Source organism: Lepisma saccharinum, chromosome 10 (genome assembly GCF_977018435.1).
Source record: "Lepisma saccharinum chromosome 10, izLepSacc3.1, whole genome shotgun sequence".
Taxonomy (NCBI): domain Eukaryota; kingdom Metazoa; phylum Arthropoda; class Insecta; order Zygentoma; family Lepismatidae; genus Lepisma; species Lepisma saccharinum.
The window spans coordinates 30,682,873-30,704,600 of record NC_139238.1 but is presented as its reverse complement, the minus strand read 5'-3'; the positions used below and the strand labels follow the sequence as shown (position 1 = coordinate 30,704,600).

Here is a 21,728-nt window from a genome sequence, read left to right as displayed (position 1 = left end):
AACAGTTTGTAAAAAAGTTATGTACCATGTCTAAGTTAAGAATGAATGAAATATTAATATTGGAATCTAGTTTTATGTTGATAAAAATGTATAGGTATCACGATACATACCATGAACAGGAAAATGTCAACGAATTATATGAATGACATGATTTTGCATAAGTTTTATGTTTTTACATATTTTTCCACGGTATTACATATTTTACGTATTTGCTAATTTACTTTACATAAAACACCATATTTCGATGATTTTTTTCTATCTTGATCCTTTTCACTATATTTTGATCTGTGAAACATGATGAAGAAAATTTGTACCTCATGTGACGTCATATTTTCTAAACAATAAGATTCATAGTGCTTACGGTCACTTAAAATTAACTGCCAAGTCGAAAGACAGGCTGAAGAAGAAAGAAATGAAAACGGGAACTGTTACTTATTGAAAGATGCTGGAGTTCCGCCCCTCCCCCCTTTCTGGTTACGTATTTTCGTTTCGCTTTTAGGTTTAAGCAAAGCACCTAGAAACTTGGCATCGGTGGACAAGAAAGCTACTTTCCTGTACGTCGCGAGTTACACAATATGTTCCCTTCACCAAAAAGTAGAAAAGTAGCTATGTATTTTCATTCGATTGTTCAGAAAGATCAATGGCAGTGTATGACAGCTGAAAACATGGAAAAGTACGTAGTGATTAACTCTGTAACAAAACATAAGTAAGTCCTGAATGCATTAATTATTCTAAAATCTGCCCCTACATTTACATATTTTTCTACAAAAATGTGGATGTGAGAAGTAATTAATAGTTGTCAAAATTGGTGTCGTAAATATTTACGTTACCAGTTTCATAGATCGGAGACACATTAAAATCTCATATTTTGTGTTTCGCATGGTTCGTACTTGCCAATTGTGGATCGCGGAACATAGTTGAAGGTGCCATTATGCTTTTTACACGAAAACAAACACAATTCTTCACATTCTGAGTGCTTTTTTTTTATTCCTTTCTTCTCTTCCGGAACACACAATATGGCGGGCACATTTTGACTCACGTTGTGGGTATGCAGTGTTTCAACCTTCTGCACCGAAAAATACCTACTATCGTGTTCGTCACCGGTGGAAATTATACATTATGCACGGGTAGCTGACGAATAGCCAGGGTAGCTGATGGATAGCCCCACGAACCATACACGGATAACCCCACGAACCATTCACGGATAACCCCACGAACCATTATGCACGGTAGCTGACCGATAGCCCCACGAAACATTCACAGATAGCCCCACGAACCATTCACGGATAGCCCCACGAACCATTTCCGATGAGGTTAGGTTAGGTTTGGTTACGTTAGGCAAGCATAGTAAAAAAAGGTGGGGTTGAAACACTGACAGGGGCTTACGTCATCAAACGTACGCAGCATCCGGTTGTCGTAGGGTAAGCAAATGAAAGCAATGGCAATTTTGCGTCGGTGAGATATTTCTCTTGAAAAATACATGATTTCCTGGTCAAATATATTCCACGATGAAAGAAAATACCTCGATGAACGTTGTAAACCTGGAGAAATTCATTTCCGTAAGTAGTTTCTTGTGTAAAATTAGAGAAATGTGTTTCCGATGTATGAAACTGTTACCATATGTACACGTTGCTGTACTATTTTGATTTTATAAATTTGATAGAAATTTTAATTTTAACAACTTCCAAATCTCCTCCAAACATTAAACTTTAATACTAAGAAGGACACGTTACGGTTCAGGTAGCCTTTGTAGTACGGTAAATCCCACTCAACAGTACACCAAAATTCGCTCATTCTAAGACTAAGTATTAAACATAATGAAATAATCAGAAACGGTGGAGACTTGGATTTCACCATGCCATTCAAACAGTTCCTGTCTGTCCTTCGAAGAACGTAATGAACAAATCAAACCATTATAAATGTTTTCTGTGTACATTGGTATGTTTGTAAATATAATTATGCCCATATGTGTATATTTGTGTATATTTTTGAGTATATACATGTGTATAATTATGAATGTCGGCATATAGATATGCATCTTATTATACCTCTGTAAATGTCATTTTTAGATTTATGTTTTCTATAAAATTTGCACTAGTATTCTGTACTCAATGATTAGTGTAGTTTTGTTTTGTTATAATTTTTTAATTGTTTATAATATATGTAAGCCTATTTTAATTGGAGCAAAAGCTCTGTTATAGGTGAAAATAAATAAATAAATAAACTTATGTCCTTAAAATTATATTGAATATGTTCAAATCAAATAAATATCTAGTAGAATTCTTGGATTGCTTGGATACTCGATTATTATTAACATTACATATTATTTGATATTACATATTTATCTATTTATACTTTTGATAATACAAATTTAGGTACATATTTTATCAATTATTGCTACATTATACATATCTTGCACTTTCATATTACATAAAAATCCAAGGTCTACTAATGATACATTGAAACCTTCACACAAAACACACCACGAGCGGTGCTTGCCTTCGTTCGAAATGAGGAACGTCATCCTTGACATCGTGAAAGGTAAACAGGTTGAAAATATTACATGTCAATCTACGAAGAATATGCAGAATATGAGGCATGTATGTCAAGGGTTACAGCCAGGAGCAGACATACGGGAGGGGGTTCGGGGAGGAGGGGAGGGTTGCGGTTTGTAACTTAGTGGTCTACTGTAAGATAAAACATTTTAAAAAATTGTCCACTTTATTCCACAAAAATAACTCCTTGTAATTACTATTTGCCGTTATTAAAACACTATTATATAGGTGGGTTTCATGTGACGTCAGGATGTGCACAACAGCCATGTTTGCGGCCAATTTTATTTCCCGTTTCATCAGCACGAAATGCACGTTTGTTTTAAATCACGAATGTTTGTGTTCGTATCTCCCGCTCGACCGCCCGTTTGAATTCCGTATGCTTACAATGTTGATTTGGTGTTTTAAGTCCACTTTATTCACAGTAAAGCTAATCGGGACTGGATCTACAGTTCAAAGTGGAATCCGAACCACTATGTGCCTCCACCGGGTATCGAACCCGGAACCCCTTGATTACAAGGAGACGACGCTACCACTGCGCCATCGGGGATGTCCCGTATGCTTACAAGAAAGAACTTGTCTCCATTATGGCTGATCGCAGCCACAATGCAACAGTTTGTGACGTAGGTGAAACGCAACGCACCTATTATCACTTTATATACTGCACAGAGCTCCATAAACTGTTGAGTCTTCTGAGTTGAGAAAGGTTGCGGAGGAGCTATGTGTAATTTATAAAGTGGAAAACATATTTGCTACTCGATAATTGATTATTATAGTAAACAAAGTTACATTGTTTGGGGAAAGAGAGAGAGAAAGCGGGCTCATAGAAACAAAATTCCTTACTTTTTTAAAAAAACACGAATACTATTCTCATTACTTTAATGGTAAGACACATTAGGAGGTGCCCAGGTTCCACATGACTTACTTTACTCTCCATGTCCCAACTTCGTTTCATTTGTTTGTCAATATGGCATTTCTCTCTTCAGATATTCACTACCTCACGGCGCCTATTCACTACCTTTTTGGCGCCTACGGCATTCTCTCACACCATGTAACCTATATTGCTGTGGTGATCTTGGTTGGCAAAAAGCACCATTACAAACGAACCGGCTATACACTATAGGTGTCATTATCGAGTCATTATCAATCATGAATTTATTCAATATTCGTGCGGGTTTCAATTGTTATATTCTTATTTATTATGCTGTTGACGCAAGATACGAAATTGCCACGTTGACGTTCTAATAAAACCAGGATAATAATATCTTTGAAATTTAAAAACATAGTGATACACCACCAATAAGTTCTATTCTCACAAATTTCTGAAGACAGTTCTATATACAGGGTGAACCAAAAATAGGTGGACAGTAGGTAGAATAGATGGAATAGATGGTGCCCCTCCACATTATGCAAGAGCAGTCCGTGAGTATCTCCTGAGAAATGGATTGACCGAAGAATAATTCATATGTATGTATTCGTATGTATGTATGTATGTATGTAATCTCAAATAAATGTTCTCATATACTGTACACCTACCTTTATTTCACGTATATATATTATCATACTGCTATGTATGGAGTGTTATTTTTCTTATCAAAGCTCGACAAAGTAAAAGGATATAATTTCCAATCACCTTCTACTCCTGGTGAAGATTGTCAGTATGAAGTTCGGACCTACGAGATTGTGAGATCATGGTTAAGGCTCAGCTGGACCTCTGGCATGCAAATGGGCGATTTTTTTTAAAATTTCCTCTCCATTCGAAAAAAAACTTTTTGGATATTTCAATATATGAAAAATTACATACCCTTAGAATTCCTTCTAGAGTATTGACATGAAATTTCGTGTAGTTTTCTTTCACTGTTGTCTAGATATTATCAATAGTTTGTGATTACATAAGTCTATTAAACTATTGATAATATCTAGACAACAATGAAAGAAAACTACATGGAAATTCACGTCAATGCTCTAGAAGGAATTCTAAGCTGATGTAATGTTTCATATTTTGAAATATCCAAGAAGTTTTTCGAATGGAAAGGAAAATTTGAAAAAAGTCGCCCATTTGCATGCCAAAGGTCCAGCTGAGCCTTAAACAGAGCAGGGGCAATTCTTAATCTTGTACATTTCATTGTTTTGTACTGTTTGCTGTTGATAATTGTCGTCAAGCGCAACAGAATGCATGTACAGACCAACATGTATTTTTATATCGAAAAATTTAAGAACAGCGATATCGACGTCGATAATGTCAATATCGATATATCGAGTCGATACTTTTACGATATTTTTAAAAATATAATTTCGATATCAATAATATCTCGATATATTACACAACCCTAGCCACAGGACGCATTGAGAAATAGATCAAACTAATTAATAAGTTACTATTTGGATAACCCTCGTATTTACAGGAATTGTAACCTCTTTAGAACTTCCTTACCTCTAGCAAGATGTGGTTTCAGATTGATCAAAGAATTCCTCACGCAGTCGTTCAAATTTGGGTCTCTTCTGTGGCACAATTGTAAAAAATCGGCTGAAAAGGATTAAAATATTGAAAAATTAACTGTACATTAATGTTGTTTCAGCGAGAAATTATGCATTGTGGATGTTTTAGCTGTAAAATGTAAGTTATAATTATTTTAGCAATAAACTATGAACTAGCGGTATTATAAGCCATAAACTGCGAGTTTTGGTTATTTAAACATAAAAGTGTAATTAAGCCTATTTTATCGATAAACTCTTAGCTAAGGTTATTCTAGTAATAAATTTTGAGTTGTTGATGTTATTAAGCGATAAACTGTGAGTTATTTATGTCATTCAGCTATAAATTGTGAGTTGTTGATGTTATTAAGCGATAAACTGTGAGTTGCTGATGTTATTAAGCAATAAACTGTAAGTTGTTGATGTTATTAAGCGATACACTTGAGTTGTTAATGTTATTAGGCGATAAACTGTAAGTTATTGATGGTATTAAGCATAGGCGTAGCTAGAACTTTATATTTGGGTGTGCACAAAGAAAAAAAATAGATCTTGTACCTTTTTAATAGCATATTTTGTATGTCTTTAACTGCATTGATGTTTGTAAAGGAATATAAATTCACTAAATAACAGTGTTGAATATTTCTGAATATATGTAGTAGAAAAAATCAAATTGCATAGAAATTACACACACACAAAATCTTCATAAATGCAAACAAATACATCAAAATACATGTAATTTATAACAAGAGACGTCTGTCAAAAGGTACAATGTTCTTAAACTCATCAATAACATCATTTACATCAATAGACTAAGCGTTTTCCTGTTCCACAAATAGCAAGAGCAGGGGTTCCAATCTATCCTGCTTCTGAGTTGCTCTTAATTTAGTTTTAACTTGGGTAAGCTTGGAGAAAGCTCTCTTACACGTGTAGCTTGTGACAGGTATAGAAGAAAAGCGCTGTAGTACAGAGTATCAATCAGTAAATATCTTCTTTCTCCAATGACATCAAAAAATGAAAATCTATAGACAGTCGTTTCATCAGAGATAATGCACACGTTTGTACCAAGTAATGACATTTTCAACTTCTTACAAACTGCCGCTTATTTTCTCTCTTATTGAAATATCTGCATTTAATTCTCTTTGATAAAACAGTCCATTAGGGTGTGCCTAGGCACACCCGGCACACCCCGTAGCTACGCCTATGGTATTAAGCGATAAACTGTGTGTTGTTGATGTTCCTTAGCGATAAACTGTGAGTTGTTGATGTTATTAAACGATACACTTGAGTTGTTAATGTTATTAGGCGATAAACTGTAAGTTGTTGATGTTATTGAGCTATTGTTATTAAACAATAATTGGGATTTTTAGATATTTCAACAAATAATATTTGAGCTATGAAAATACGTGCGTGTAATAAATAGAAAAAAACTTACGTAGTTTCGCTGCTTCCACGGTGACAGTAAAGTAAAGCCAGAAGCAATAGATAGTAACAGTCCAACTCATCATTTGGAGATCTGAACCCAGTTGATATTCTGACAATAGTGCCCTTGCATACAAGGAACTTAGATTTTTCTCTTTTCAATGTAACTTCGGCTAGGATTTCAACCAATAGAAAAAGGCAATATGTTGTAGATTCTGAAATGTACATTGCAAAGTGCCACAGACAAAAAAGATTGTTGTATTCAGAAGAATTTACCTTTGTAATATAGTTATTATAAAACATCTTCATGGTCCGAAGGTATGTGATGATTTTATAGCTACTCAAAATAATACAAGTTGAAAGGAAAACATATATGTGCAGTATAAAACAATTTCCTTGTATTTGTATATTTATTACCCTCACTTTTCTCAAATTTGTTACGTCATTTTGTTCCCAGAATTGCGTCATACGAATAAATAATACCTTCTTGTTTCCTATCTTGAAAATCATAGTTTGCATGAGGCTGAGATGTTGGAGCTTTGGTTACGATAATGAATTGCTTATAGCGAACTGCTCAGTAGGAAATTGCTAAGTATGGCTTTTCCCGTTGGACAAATAAATAGTTCTTGTTTTTAGTTTGTAATCTCTGTAATTTAGTATGTGATTGATGTATCTTCAAAATTTTAGACTTGTTCTTATGACGTCAGAGAATAGTGACTCTCCTGAGTCGATACATCTTGGGACTTGGGTGTTTTCCGGGGGCAGGTCAAGAATAATCTCCTTAGGTGACTTTGAGGTTTAAAAAATAAACGAAAATTATGATGGAGTGTTGTAATAAACTGTGAAGTTGTATTGTGAAAAGTGATGTTTTAGCACAAACAGTCGGGCAGAGCGTGATATGAAGTGAAATATACTTAATTAAATTCCTTAAAACTTGGATTTAATTTTAATTTAGGAATCAACGAAGCATAACGTCACCAAAATATTTTGTCGAGATGGGCAGGAGCTACACATTGATGGTTTATGTCATATTTAATGCTGATCTACAACAGGGTGTCCGAAAAGTCGCAGAACCGAGATTTTGAACGTACGTAACTTTTGTACAAAAAGCGATAGAGACATGAATATTAATTACACTGGGTATTAATTTTGTCTATGTGGATATTTCTTAAACATTAAACAATAAAATCATGCTTTAAAGAACGTTCAGTACGTGGAACAAGTTAATAAGGTGAAAAAAAGTTGTTGTAGAAAGTTAAGAAAAACATGCAAAAATTTTCCACATGTATCGATGGTCTGTGTGAATATTTATCGAATCGATAAAAGAGCTATAAATATTTAAACATTTTATGCATTACAGACGATTTTATTGGGTTAATTATGTCATATTCATAAAAAAGTGTTTTTCGAAATTACTAGATGCACTGGCAACATTGGTCGTGTCAGAGGCCAGTATCAAGTGTGTACACATCTGACTATGTTATTCAATCAAGGCATGGGGAGGGCACCACTTGCAATTTTGAAAATTCTCCTCTCTCAGTAAACAATAAAACTAGTCAGATTAATGCTCTTTTAGCCAAAATATTATCTTTTTGGTGTGGTACTTATAGGGTAAGAGGTATAACTCTTGTTTCCTTCCCGCCAAAAGAGCAGACGACAGAAAGGGAGGGATGTGTCGGCGAAAACCAACCACGTTGGCAAACCGGCCACAACAGCTTCCTGCGCCCCTGCGAAGTAGTAAATGGCTTCTGTATGTTACGACTCCTCCCCCCTCACATGTTCTGTAAAACCCGAATTATAAAATTGTAAATTTAAATGAAAAACCGTTTGTCTATAATAAAAAAACCGCAAAGTAAACCACGTACTGTCCTGCAATCCATCACTGTCAACAGCTTACCCTCTCGGGGTGCGCTAGCTGCGTTAGAAGTTTTACTTTCAAGATTGAAATGTCCGAAACAGCAGGCTCCTGCAATCTAGGGATAAAACATTGAACTTCGTTCACCAATTGCAAGTGTATGTTCACAGACAATATCCAAAGTAAGAACATGAAGGTATTTATTTATTTATTTAATAAACAGTCGCCTATAACAGAGCGAATGCTCCAATTACAATAAGCATTACAATTTGCTATATACAATATAATTTACATAAATATATAATACATGATACAAACACATAGTAATTATTACACAAAACCTTACATAAATACGAATACAAAAAGTTATACAAATACAAAAGTTACACAAATACAAAAAATAACATATATATATTACAAATTTTGAACAGAGGAGAAAACTAAAGGACAGAAGAAACAAAACATAAACAGGTAACAAACTATAAAAGCTTGAGAAGAATAAAGAAATTATACGAATACCACTATTTAAATAAGAAACAGGAATAATCAATACAAAGCAAAAGTTCAAATTTGAATTCGTTTATAGGTACAAAATTTAAAAGCTATAAATTGTATTCGAGACTATAAATATATCACTCTAGAATTGGATCTGTTTTAATTGTATAGTATATCTAATATGTAATATGTATACTCTGTCCCAACTATCTCTGGAGCATGTAAACGAAAACATGGCTCTGCGCAAATAGTGACGCGAGACGGCTCCACCAATGAACACGTGAAGGGGAACTCGATTGCGATGAAGGGAGAGGGAGGGAATGAAGTTACCAACTTTCGCAGCAGCGTGTACTGCTTCGCTCTGCCTACTCGATTTCCTCCCATGCTTTGTCGCTATGCTCCAGAGATAGTTAGGGACAGGGTGTAGTAGGAATGTTCGAAGTGAAAAGATGGAGCATAAGCTTCCCCCCACTTACTGCATTGTCACCATCTTGATCCATACAGGCACCCCCTCCTACCCCAAAGCCCGACAAAGTATCTCCTCAGCACTGAGTAGCAGCATCCTTTTAAATGAACAAACTCGCACGTAACAGTATTTTTTATAAGCAACTGCAGGTTTCCCAACATAGCGGCTGCAACGTGCCACCACACTCCAGGGTTTGGAACCACGAATTGGCAACACTGCTTCTTGCTCCGGCTAGACAGTTGGAAGCATCATCAGCTCTTACCTAGTGATCGGGATTAAGACGATCCACATTCCTCCAGGTAGGTAAATAGTGAATTGCGACACGTGACAGTAAATAAAATCAAATATGTTATAATTGAAATATCCAAAAGCTTTAATCGCGCGCGTACAGTGGTGGAAAAAGTTCTTCCCCATAAGATTTTAATGGCAGTAAATAATGCCGGAAAGGTAGGCAACACACATTGCACCTTTAGGTGATCGGGTGATTCTGTCTGTCTCAAGAGCAACTCGTCTTTCATGCAATAGCCAACAGACACAGGAAATGTAGGAAAGTCACGTGACTTGTCAGGTGGAATGTTGTTCGTCATAAAATCGCCTTTTCTCAAGCCAGGTTGCAGAACCGACAAGAGTTATAGCCTATGTCCGAAAATGATTCCCCTAAAACCGTTGCTCTTGAGACAGACAGAATCACCCGATCACCTAAAGGTGATCGAACTGCTTAAATTTTCTCTGGTATACGTACTGTTCGCACTCTACCTGGGGGCTTCTTCTTCAATGCTCAACCGGTTTCTTCGAAATTACGCACCCATATTGTAATCACACGAGCCGATGGGACACGAGCATGACGTCCTAGCTGGCAATGCTGCCGAAATACCCTTTGCGCTGCAGTCACAGTATCACCGTTCTTATAAAAAACTTTCACAGCGAAAGCACGCTCCGAACCATTCCAATACTGCATCATTATTAAATGGCAAAGCCTCCTCAACGATGTCTTATCGGTCCCAAACAAATTCCGGCGCTACAGTTTTGCCAATTTTACATTCAAATTTTGCCATTTCTCTGAGCCACCCTGCATTTTACAGGAAAATGTGAATCCTTTAAAGTATAATATCAACAAATAAACAAATATATTTTGAACAATCCATTTGGACTAAACGATTGCATTTTGTACATTAAAGCGTGTACTACGATTTTTTTAGCAATTATACTATATCAACAAATTGACATATCGCTAGAGGTGCAATCTGGTCGACTATCATAGTTAAGAAGCAACTTAGAGTTGAATTTAATTCGATAATAAAAGGCTATATATTTCTATGAATCCATATTCTCATTTTCAGCAAGAACGCAAATTTACTTATAAATTAGTAATAGTTTATTAGGAAACTAAATATAATATTATTAAATTGTAAAAGGTAAAACAAAGATTACATACACGGATGAAAAACAAAATTGTTATATTTAATAACTTATCGTTTCTCATTTTAATTATAAATAAATAAATATTATTATTCATAGCAAGAAGTTAATAATAAAAATGGTAATAATATTATTCTCATTTACAAAATGAATAAATAGTAAAATGAATCTGTAACAAAACAACAGGTCAATTTTATTTTTCTTGAACGTGTTCTTTTATAGGGTCTGACTCATGATGGTTCTAACCTGAGTTAATTTATCATTCTTTTTAAGTAAGAACTTTTACATACATTTCAAGAAAACTGCACAAAAGATAAACACATTTCTCCGGAAACTAGCAGCTCCAAAAGAAGGTTTTTCAGTTTCATGAAGTTGGTATCAGCAACTTAATTTCAAACTTGTAATTTTACCAGTACCCCTTTGTCATTCCCTGAAATGAACATTCTTTTGACTGCAGATATGGTGTGCATGCCAGTATTATACTTGAAGAGATTTGTTTTAAATTCGGGAAATGGCGAATTGTAATAAAACGTGTCTGTTCTGATATTAGCATGCAATGGAGGCAAGTTTCCATGAAAATCCTTTCACCTTAGCATACAGAGAATACAAATTGGAAACAGAGTTGCCAAGTGCAGCCCTTCCCCCAAGTTAAAAAATTTAAAGGTAGTAATTTAAGTGTAGTAATGCAACTGTTGATAAAGTTACTTCTACTGCAAATGGTAACTTTGTTACAGGTACAGCTACTTACTTATAGTTGTAATTCCTAAAAGAGGTAACTGTTACTTCCAAACACTGGTGCATGGTAAAGATTATGTCGCCCTTTGTATAATCCGTCAGGCGTAATATGGTGGCCTCAGAGATGGCCAATGTACTTCATTGTGCTAATGAATATAGATAGTTATTTAAGCATTCTTATCTCATTTTAATAATGTGATGAAAAAATGTGGAAATTTGCAATTTAAAATGTCAAAATATTAATACCTCAAAAGAAGAACTACAAGATATCCACATGATGTGCTTTTGCCGGGAATCAACCCGGGACCCCATGAGTACGGTCACGGACACTGCTGGCTTGTAACGATTCCATCGAAAGTCAATGTATTCATTACAAGCCGGCAGTGTCCGTGACTGTACAAGATTATGTCAAAAATGACTTACGCAAAAATAACTTCATTATGCAACTTCTTCAAACGTATTAAGCAGGTTTCAACCTGACTATTTATAGGTAAGCCGAACTATATATACGCCAAACAGAAATAATATTGTTAAAGAAATTCGTGTGCGTGTATGTGTGTGTATTTATTTATTTCGGATTAAGTGTTTGGAACTGGAAGTAGGCTATCTTTTGGTAAACTAAAAATATTTTAATTCTATTAAAGCCAATATCACTGATTGATAAGACTTGAAAGTTCCCTTCTTTTTTCTTTCCCGACATAAATTGTTCGAAACAATGGAAAGTATGTCAATTTTCGTGCTCAAGCAAGGAGCAATGCCTTGGATATTCCTGATTGTTGATATTTTAAAAATAGGCAAAGTGTTCCCATGGAATTAGTGCAGCGAAAAACAAGATCAGCACTAGACGTATATTTTGCGACAAGAAGAAAAAGATTAAGAAATACAATAGTGTGCGATATCCTCACGAGCAAAAGATAAAAAAGACATTGAAGACATGGCTGAGAAGTCAAGTGAAGAGCAATCGGTGCCAAGCCTACAAGAGACCGAGGCAGTTCGAGAGAAGAAAACAGAAATCGAGTTGCAGAGAGTTACCGAGATAGTTATTGGTATACCTGATGAGGCTGGTCCCTCAGTTGAGAAGAGCGAAAGAGGGAAAGATCAAAGAAACAGTGAAGACATGGCTAAGAAGTCAAGTGAAGAGCAATCGGTGCCAAACCTACAAGAGACCGAGGCAGTTCGAGAGAAGAAAACAGAAATCGAGTTGCAGAGAGTTACCGAGATAGTTATTGGTATACCTGATGAGGCTGGTCCCTCAGTTGAGAAGAGCGAAAGAGGGAAAGATCAAAGAAACAGTGAAGACATGGCTAAGAAGTCAAGTGAAGAGCAATCGGTGCCAAGCCTACAAGAGACCGAGGCAGTTCGAGAGAAGAAAACAGAAATCGAGTTGCAGAGAGTTACCGAGATAGTTATTGGTATACCTGATGAGGCTGGTCCCTCAGTTGAGAAGAGCGAAAGAGGGAAAGATCAAAGAAACAGTGAATACATGGCTAAGAAGTCAAGTGAAGAGCAATCGGTGCCAAGCCTACAAGAGACCGAGGCAGTTCGAGAGAAGAAAACAGAAATCGAGTTGCAGAGAGTTACCGAGATAGTTATTGGTATACCTGATGAGGCTGGTCCCTCAGTTGAGAAGAGCGAAAGAGGGAAAGATCAAAGAAACAGTGAAGACATGGCTAAGAAGTCAAGTGAAGAGCAATCGGTGCCAAGCCTACAAGAGACCGAGCCAGTTCGAGAGAAGAAGACAGAAATCGAGTTGCAGAGAGTTACTGAGATAGTTATTGGTATACCTGATGAGGCTGGTCCCTCAGTTGAGAAGAGCGAAAGAGGGAAAGATCAAAGAAACAGTGAATACATGGCTAAGAAGTCAAGTGAAGAGCAATCGGTGCCAAGCCTACAAGAGACCGAGGCAGTTCGAGAGAAGAAAACAGAAATCGAGTTGCAGAGAGTTACCGAGATAGTTATTGGTATACCTGATGAGGCTGGTCCCTCAGTTGAGAAGAGCGAAAGAGGGAAAGATCAAAGAAACAGTGAAGACATGGCTAAGAAGTCAAGTGAAGAGCAATCGGTGCCAAGCCTACAAGAGACCGAGGCAGTTCGAGAGAAGAAAACAGAAATCGAGTTGCAGAGAGTTACCGAGATAGTTATTGGTATACCTGATGAGGCTGGTCCCTCAGTTGAGAAGAGCGAAAGAGGGAAAGATGAAAGAAACAGTGAAGACATGGCTAAGAAGTCAAGTGAAGAGCAATCGGTGCCAAGCCTACAAGAGACCGAGGCAGTTCGAGAGAAGAAAACAGAAATCGAGTTGCAGAGAGTTACCGAGATAGTTATTGGTATACCTGATGAGGCTGGTCCCTCAGTTGAGAAGAGCGAAAGAGGGAAAGATCAAAGAAACAGTGAAGACATGGCTAAGAAGTCAAGTGAAGAGCAATCGGTGCCAAGCCTACAAGAGACCGAGCCAGTTCGAGAGAAGAAGACAGAAATCGAGTTGCAGAGAGTTACTGAGATAGTTATTGGTATACCTGATGAGGCTGGTCCCTCAGTTGAGAAGAGCGAAAGAGGGAAAGATCAAAGAAACAGTGAATACATGGCTAAGAAGTCAAGTGAAGAGCAATCGGTGCCAAGCCTACAAGAGACCGAGGCAGTTCGAGAGAAGAAAACAGAAATCGAGTTGCAGAGAGTTACCGAGATAGTTATTGGTATACCTGATGAGGCTGGTCCCTCAGTTGAGAAGAGCGAAAGAGGGAAAGATCAAAGAAACAGTGAAGACATGGCTAAGAAGTCAAGTGAAGAGCAATCGGTGCCAAGCCTACAAGAGACCGAGCCAGTTCGAGAGAAGAAAACAGAAATCGAGTTGCAGAGAGTTACTGAGATAGTTATTGGTATACCTGATGAGGCTGGTCCCTCAGTTGAGAAGAGCGAAAGGGGGAAAGATCAAAGAAACAGTGAAGACATGGCTAAGAAGTCAAATGAAGAGCAATCGGTGCCAAGCCTACAAGAGACCGAGCCAGTTCGAGAGAAGAAAACAGAAATCGAGTTGCAGAGAGTTACTGAGGTAGTTATTGGTATACCTGATGAGGCTGGTCCCTCAGTTGAGAAGAGCGAAAGAGGGAAAGATGAAAGAAACAGTGAAGACATGGCTAAGAAGTCAAGTGAAGAGCAATCGGTGCCAAGCCTAGAAGAGACCGAGGCAGTTCGAGAGAAGAAGACAGAAATCGATTCCCAGAGAGTTACCGATGTAGTTATTGGTATAACTGATGAGGCTGGTCCCTCAGTTGAGAAGAGCGAAAGATAACAAAGACATTGAAGACATGGCTAAGAAGTCAAGTGTAGAGCAACCGCTGCCAAGCCTAGAAGAGACCGAGGCAGTTCAAGAGAAGAAGACAGAAATCGATTCCCAGAGAGTTACCGAGATTGAGATAGTTACTAATATAACTGATGAGGCTGATGAGACTGGCCCTTCAGTTGAGAGCGGTCCTTCTCAAATTCCACTGAGGAAAACCAGGTCGAAATTGATTCCTCTGAAGATTCGCCCACAAAGAATTCCACAACCACACGATGAAGCTGAGGAGGAGACGGATGACATTCCCCCAAGAGTGGTTCAGTTCTCAGATGTTGTAGAGGAGTGCACCATAAGCAACTATTGGCGGTCAATAATCTCCGAACTTCGAATCCGGAACGAAACCGGAAGAATCAAGCGGATGAAACCCGACGCACATCCCGCCGAAGCCAAGACTTACCTAAAAAGGATGGAGGTGCTGTTCTACTACCTCAGCCCGTGCATCGGGATCGGTGGCGTCTGGAGATTCCCATACATGTGTTACGTTCATAAGGGAGGAGCTTTCCTCGTACCGTACCTAATCTTCATCCTCATTTGTGGGTTACCTATGTTCCACTTAGAACATGTGGTGGCTCAGTTTACTAGTAGCGGATACATCAAAATGTTTGGTGCGTCTCCGATCACGAAAGGAGCTGGATATGCAACGCTGATAGTGAATATGTTCTTATGCGCGTTCGCATGCGTCATTGGCACGTACTCACTCTTCTTCATGGCATATCCCCTGAGAGAAAGTGTAGATTGGAGCACCTGCAAGAACGTTTATAATGACGGAAACTGTACCGAGCTGGGAAGCAGTGGCTTGACAAGCTTAGCAAGTAACCCACAAAGCCCGTCGGAGCAGTATCTTACGAAATTCGCCCTCAGGACATCTTCAAGTATCGAGGATCCTGCTGGAGGACTTGTGCTAGAGATGGAGGTGTTGCATCTCGTATTATGCGCTCTGATTATTACTTGCTGTAACGTAGGCTGGAAGAACTTTCGCATCAGCTTCTACTTTCTCGTGCCGCTCGGTTACATTGCCATGACAATCATGATGTTCCGTGGAGTCACTCTTCCAGGCGCAGCGAACGGGCTTAGAGCCTTTTTTGTACCAGAAATTAAGGAACTTCTTCGCGTCGGAACATGGGTGGACGCAGCAGTCCAAGCGCTGTTCACCGTCGGGTCGGAGACGGCACTGCAGTACATCGAGCTCGCTTCAACTACGTGAATCATAATTGCTGGTGGGAAGTGTTCTGCGTCCCTGGTCTGAGTACGGCCGTGAGCGTAATCTTCGGACTCGTGCTATTTAGCGGCTTGGGCTTCTTGCAAGCGCAAACTGGCATCCCATTCTTCTCCCTGGCAAAGGACGGGCCGGCAGTGATGTTCTCCGTTTATCCTGCGATGATAGCTACCATGCCTTGTCCCCAGCTATGGAACGTCCTGGTATTTGCATCTCTCGGCTATACCGCACTCTCCTGGATAGTGATACAACTTGACGCTTTCCAGTGGAGTCTGTACGACGTTTATCCCACTCTGAAGAAGGTCAGATTGCCGCGCATCGTAGTCACCGTGTTTTTTGTTTTCCTAGTCTCTGCTTTCTGCATTCGAGAAAATGGAATATACTGGTTCAAATTGCTGGATACCCACGCTACGCCGACGCTACTGATCATCTGCGTCATGGAAGTGCTTGCATTTGTGTTCATCTACGGCATGAAAAAGTACGAAAGACTTTTGATGTTTGTTCACGGTAGGAGGACAGTTAATGGATTGTGGTGGCTGTGTTGGGTGGTCGTAACTCCGGCAACATTACTCTGTGTCTATGGTTCCTTCGTTGTCTGCAGCAGCAAACCAATTTCATACGGGGCAGAGCCATTCCCCCTTTGGACTGTAGCAGCAGGGTGGGGGGCATCGTTTCTTACTATAGTTTTCATTCCAGCGTACGTTATAACGATGCTAGCAAACATGGGGGGAACACTGCTACAACGGTTGCGAAATCTCACCCGTAGATCGCTGCAGTTCGCCCCAGAGTATGAAATGGATGCAAATTACTGGCACGAATTTTGCAGAATGTATACGCCCGGCTCAAGGTTTTCAAACTGTGTTGTAACGTTTTTTCATCGAAGATCACGCGATGTGGACATTGAACGAGGAGATGCTGCATTATAATAACTTTTCGTGTAGTTTATATACGTATTTTACGCGTTAGAATGTATCAAAATTTTGTATATACAGATACTTGAACTTGTGCGAGTAAAAAGTAGTTTTCCATGCAAATTTAATACCAAGATTTGTTTATTCAAATTCTTCTACGATCAGCTTCACATTGTAATCCACATTAGGGTTTACCTCTTAATGAATATCTGTAGACGCACTAAGTATAGATATAACAATTCAATATGAGCTGTGTATGCATCTTTTTCTGTACAGAGTCTCGTCTGTTCCAGAAAAACGATTTTTAAACCTGTTTTAAAGAATACTGTATCTTTCAAATAACCATAAAATTTTGAAGAAATGGAAACAGCAAATCAGTGTGTGCTATTCTAAAAATAGAACTTTTCCTCTCTTCCTCATTACATGTCAGATTATTTGAATTTTAATTTGAAATTACTACTACATACAAACAGTGCCGGTTCTACAAATGTTGGGCCCTCCTGTAAAATATTACTAACGGCCCCAGGCCCATAGCCTGAATTTTATATCGAGGAGAGCAGCAGCCGCCATCTAAAGCGAAAATTTTGTGTGTGTGAGGAGGGGCGGTACAATCCCCTAGGATGAATTTATCAGTACAAGTTATTATACAAGATGTTTAATGGAAGTAAAATTAATTTCCACTATACAGTGTTTAAATTATAAATTTGTAGAATTTCGGGTGGAGCTTCAGTCCCCGAGCCCTTCCTGGGCTTAGTGCCTGAACGACCCGCTCTGTTTGATCGGGCTTGGGAAAGAAAATGTCAAACGTTTGCTCTTATTCAGTTTCTCCATTGTATGTAGCCAGATTTCATTGTAGTTATTTAACTTCGATTTTCTGTCACTTTTGGCTAATTGTAACGACGAGGATGAGTATGATAGAATCAAGTTGATGAAGGAACACTCACAACGAACACTCAATCCCTGGCCAGGATTCGAATCCGGTATCCAAGCTTAGTAGCGCGCTATGCTAACCACTACGCCACGAAGGTCGACATACACTTCTGGAAAGCTAGATATAATTGAATTGAAGTTTTGCCAAATCAAATAGAGATGAAACTTTCGAGAAGTTACTTTTGAAAGCGACAACAATTGAACTGGGAATGATGGGTTGATATCTGTTTCAGATTATTTCTGTAATAGCTGTAGTTTTGCTTGCAGTGCGTTATGCGTTGGGTTGGTCATGTAAAGTGGTGGTTTGGTAAGGAAATTAAGATTTGATGTCTCCATAGTAAATAGTAATTTTGTTCTATTTACGGGGCCTCCCCAATGACATAATGATAGCGTCGTCGCCTTGTAATCAAGAGGTTCCAGGGGCATAGTGGTTCGGATCCCACTTTAAACTGTAGGTACAGTTACGATTAACCTTACTGTGTATAAAGTAATTCAATCAATCAATGTTCTATTTATGGGGCTTTCGTCCCTTGCTCCCTGGTTGATTGATTTGCTGTTGATTTGGTGTTTTAAGTCCACTTTATTCACAGTAAACCTAATCGGGACTGGACCTACAGTTTAAAGTGAGATCCGAACCACTTGTGCCTCTACCGGGTATCGAACCCGGGACCCCTTGATTTCAAGGCGACGACGCTACCACTGCGCCATTGGGGAAGCCCTGGTTGATTGATTTGACTGTACATGCAGAACAGTCTCAGCAAGTAGTTTCACACCACAGAACTAGGGAAAAAACGCTCGTGGTTAGTAGGAAATGAATGTTTAGTTCGTGGTATGGAGCATTCACAGTAGCTTTTAACCAAAAACTGCTGCATGTTAGCCAAGCTAATAAGAATAAAATCATTTCACCTTAAAATATTGTATAGTAATTTCTTCTCTGCTCTGCAACGGGTGCAAAATTGTGGAGGTGAATGGGGGATTTCTGCCAACCAACAATCTTTGCCTCAAAAATCCCCCCGAAAATTTCCGGGGGGAGAGTTTTTGATGTAACAAATAAAATAGAGGCAATTACTTCAATTTAAAATATACTTGACTGCGAATAATATCGAAAACACACAAAAATTAGTGTAATTGTGCGTATTCAATGATTTCTCTCTCAAGAGATCATTAACAAATCTACATCAATACACACAATGAAAGTATAGGAAGAATGCAAGACAATAATAACTTTGAAATCTAATTGATTTATATTAACATAAAGCACAAACTAATCAAAAACTAACACATAATAAAACCACCAACTATTTCATAATTTTATCATCTATGACCAGTTAGTAAAGGAATTAGCTGCTTCGCAGTATATACCTAATATGTATAAAAGTAACAAATTAATTTACTTTATGTAAATAGAAATAATATATTTTTAATTGAGTAATTTATTTTTACTTTTAGCAACATTACAAATATGTATATTGTACACATATGTTTGTGAGGGAGGAGGGTTTGTAGATTTAGAACTTTCTCCCCCCACTAGTATTCAATAATTTCGCACCCTGCTCTGCAGTACTGCATTTATTGCTTTATATAGACATATTTCAGTATATGAAGAGCATGACCAAGTGCCAAAGGCCCCCCCTTAAGACTTGATGTTAAATAGCTCTGTGAAGGGGCTCTGTAACTAGGAATTTTCCAAGATTGGAACGTTCTTTTCCATCCATTGCAAAGAGATTTTGGTTGCTTATACAAGGAAAGAGCATGCTCTAACATGGAAATAACATGCTGTCCTGTAAAATCAAGAAAAATGGACAAAGCACGTTATATATTGTTATCTTCATTTGTCAGGAAGTTCTTCACAGTTTGTAACACTGTCCATCATCCAGCGTCAAATCGTGGCAGTCTTCCCGAGTAAGCTTTTGGCCTGTGGGAGGTTTTGAAAGCAGCTGCTTATATTCCTAAAATAATCATACACACAAGGTATGAAAGTTTTCATGGACACAGACTATAATTTATGGAGGGAAACTTATCAATAGGCCTATCGAAATGAGTTGCAACCAGTTGTTGGACGAAGCGTGCCAACGTAGGCTATCTAGCGAACGTTCAACGGTAGGCGTTTTTTTTTTTCACTCACAGGTGTACGTTGGATCAGGGTGGATAAAAATCATTATTTTATTTAAAAAAATCATTCTTGTTGATTTATATTATTTAAATAGGATTTTTTTAAATTTAAATTGATTTTTTTAAAAAAAAAAAAAAACACGATTAAAATTGCTTTTATGGTTTTTGGTATATATGTTTTTTTTTTGTAGAAAGGCTTTTTCTAGTAAACAGCCATGTAAAATATTTGAACAGTTAGATTAAAGCAAATACAAAATTATATGTAAAAATTCAGTTTTCTGTTTCTGACACTACACCTACTATGGAAATGTTTCTTGAGTGTGTTAATGAAACTCTAGTAATTTCAGTAACTTTTCATCCAGTGAAATTAAAACATTCTGGATGTACTCCAAAATTGTAACTTAAGGGGGTTCTAAAGCCATGCTAAAGCATAGACCCAAATTTCTAAGGGTAACCGTACAACTAATATAGATTCGGTAAGGAAGAAATTTTCCGATATAAAAGATTGTTTTATTCACTAGAACATGTGAACCTTATAATTTTGTTACGATTGAAGGTATTTAAGTAAATAACAGAAAATATAAGGTCTCCGTATTGTTCAAACGGCTGCGTACAGATGGCGCTGAAGTGGTAGTTTTGTTAATACCGGTGCATTTTCTTTCCTTTATGACTAGTATGGAAGATTTCGTGGTGAAACAAAGATCACATGTTCTTCCCGCAAGCATCTGAAATACTATGTGAAAAAATGAAAACATTTCGTACCTTCAGAGAGCAGTGCCTATCATTAAAACTTTTGAAGTGGCGTTTCGTCGCAATATACTCCGTGGTGCAGATTTTAGCCAACACTGTTGCCGATATTTCACGCCGTGTTTTCTAACGATATGATCAATACAAGTGCGTCGAAATCGTGAAAGTTAAACCAAGTTACCAGAGAATATCGAATCCAGTACATGTTGGAAGAAGGAAACATTGCAAAAAACTGAAAGGTAAGTCTTATATTTAAATGCTTGTTGCTTAATCCATCAAAAGTAAAACGTTTGCAATATGCAAGAGTGATTCAGAATGTATGATTTATTTATATGTTGAGGAAATACCTTCCGATATAATTTCTGTGAGAATATCGCTTCAACGTCTCAACCTTTACAACGCAGCACGCATTTTTCCTTACAAACGAAGTTGATAATTCTTTGCAATTGTAAAATCAGAAGAGAATGTTATATTAAATTAGGCATAATGCAGATATTACAGTTTTGTGATTATTACTAGAGCATGAAATACCTTGATATAGATTATATTCTGGTGTTAAATCGATATTGCACAAAATGCTCTACTATCGTTCTTGGAAGATTATTTTCGTATTTCACTGGTGCTATTCAAATGTGCGTACATCGGAATTTGTATTACAAATCAGTCGTTCATTATGGTTTCACTTTACCCTTGTACAAGGTTTGAACGAGTTGTTTCTGACCTGTTTTGAACAAGATTTTTCTATTTTATGTTTTTGAAACTTGAACACAGTTCATAAAGCTCGCAAATGTTAAATGCAATAAGTAGGTTAAGCTGTTAGGTTGGATTGGAATAGATTTATTGTGAGATCCCCGAATTTTGTGCAAGTTCTGGACAACATTCTGTTATCTTCTTTCACAGAATCAGGTCAGAAAACCGGTTTTGTAAGCTGTATAAAACATTTGGTTTTCTCGTTCTTTCATAATTTTGAACGCCTTGTAATGGTAGCGCAACATTTCCTAGCTTTATGTATTTAAAGTGTAAAAGTACACCCTAACAGCTAAAAGAGTAAAGTTCTAA

At 37.6% G+C, this 21,728-nt stretch overlaps 1 protein-coding gene across 1 annotated transcript in view; it reads right to left on the bottom strand.

The window, feature by feature from the left end:
• The window catches only part of LOC145994299 (protein takeout-like), a 40,045-nt gene extending 33,493 nt beyond the window's left edge, over positions 1-6,552 (bottom strand). Inside the window, exons 1-2 of the mRNA XM_083130402.1 lie at positions 6,460-6,552; positions 4,987-5,079 (exon numbers count right to left, since the gene is read on the bottom strand). Of these exons, the coding sequence (XP_082986528.1) occupies positions 4,987-5,079; positions 6,460-6,532 (166 nt within the window). The 5' untranslated portion in view covers positions 6,533-6,552. The remainder of the gene's footprint in view (positions 1-4,986; positions 5,080-6,459) is intronic.
• Between the last annotated feature and the right edge of the window lie 15,176 nt (positions 6,553-21,728).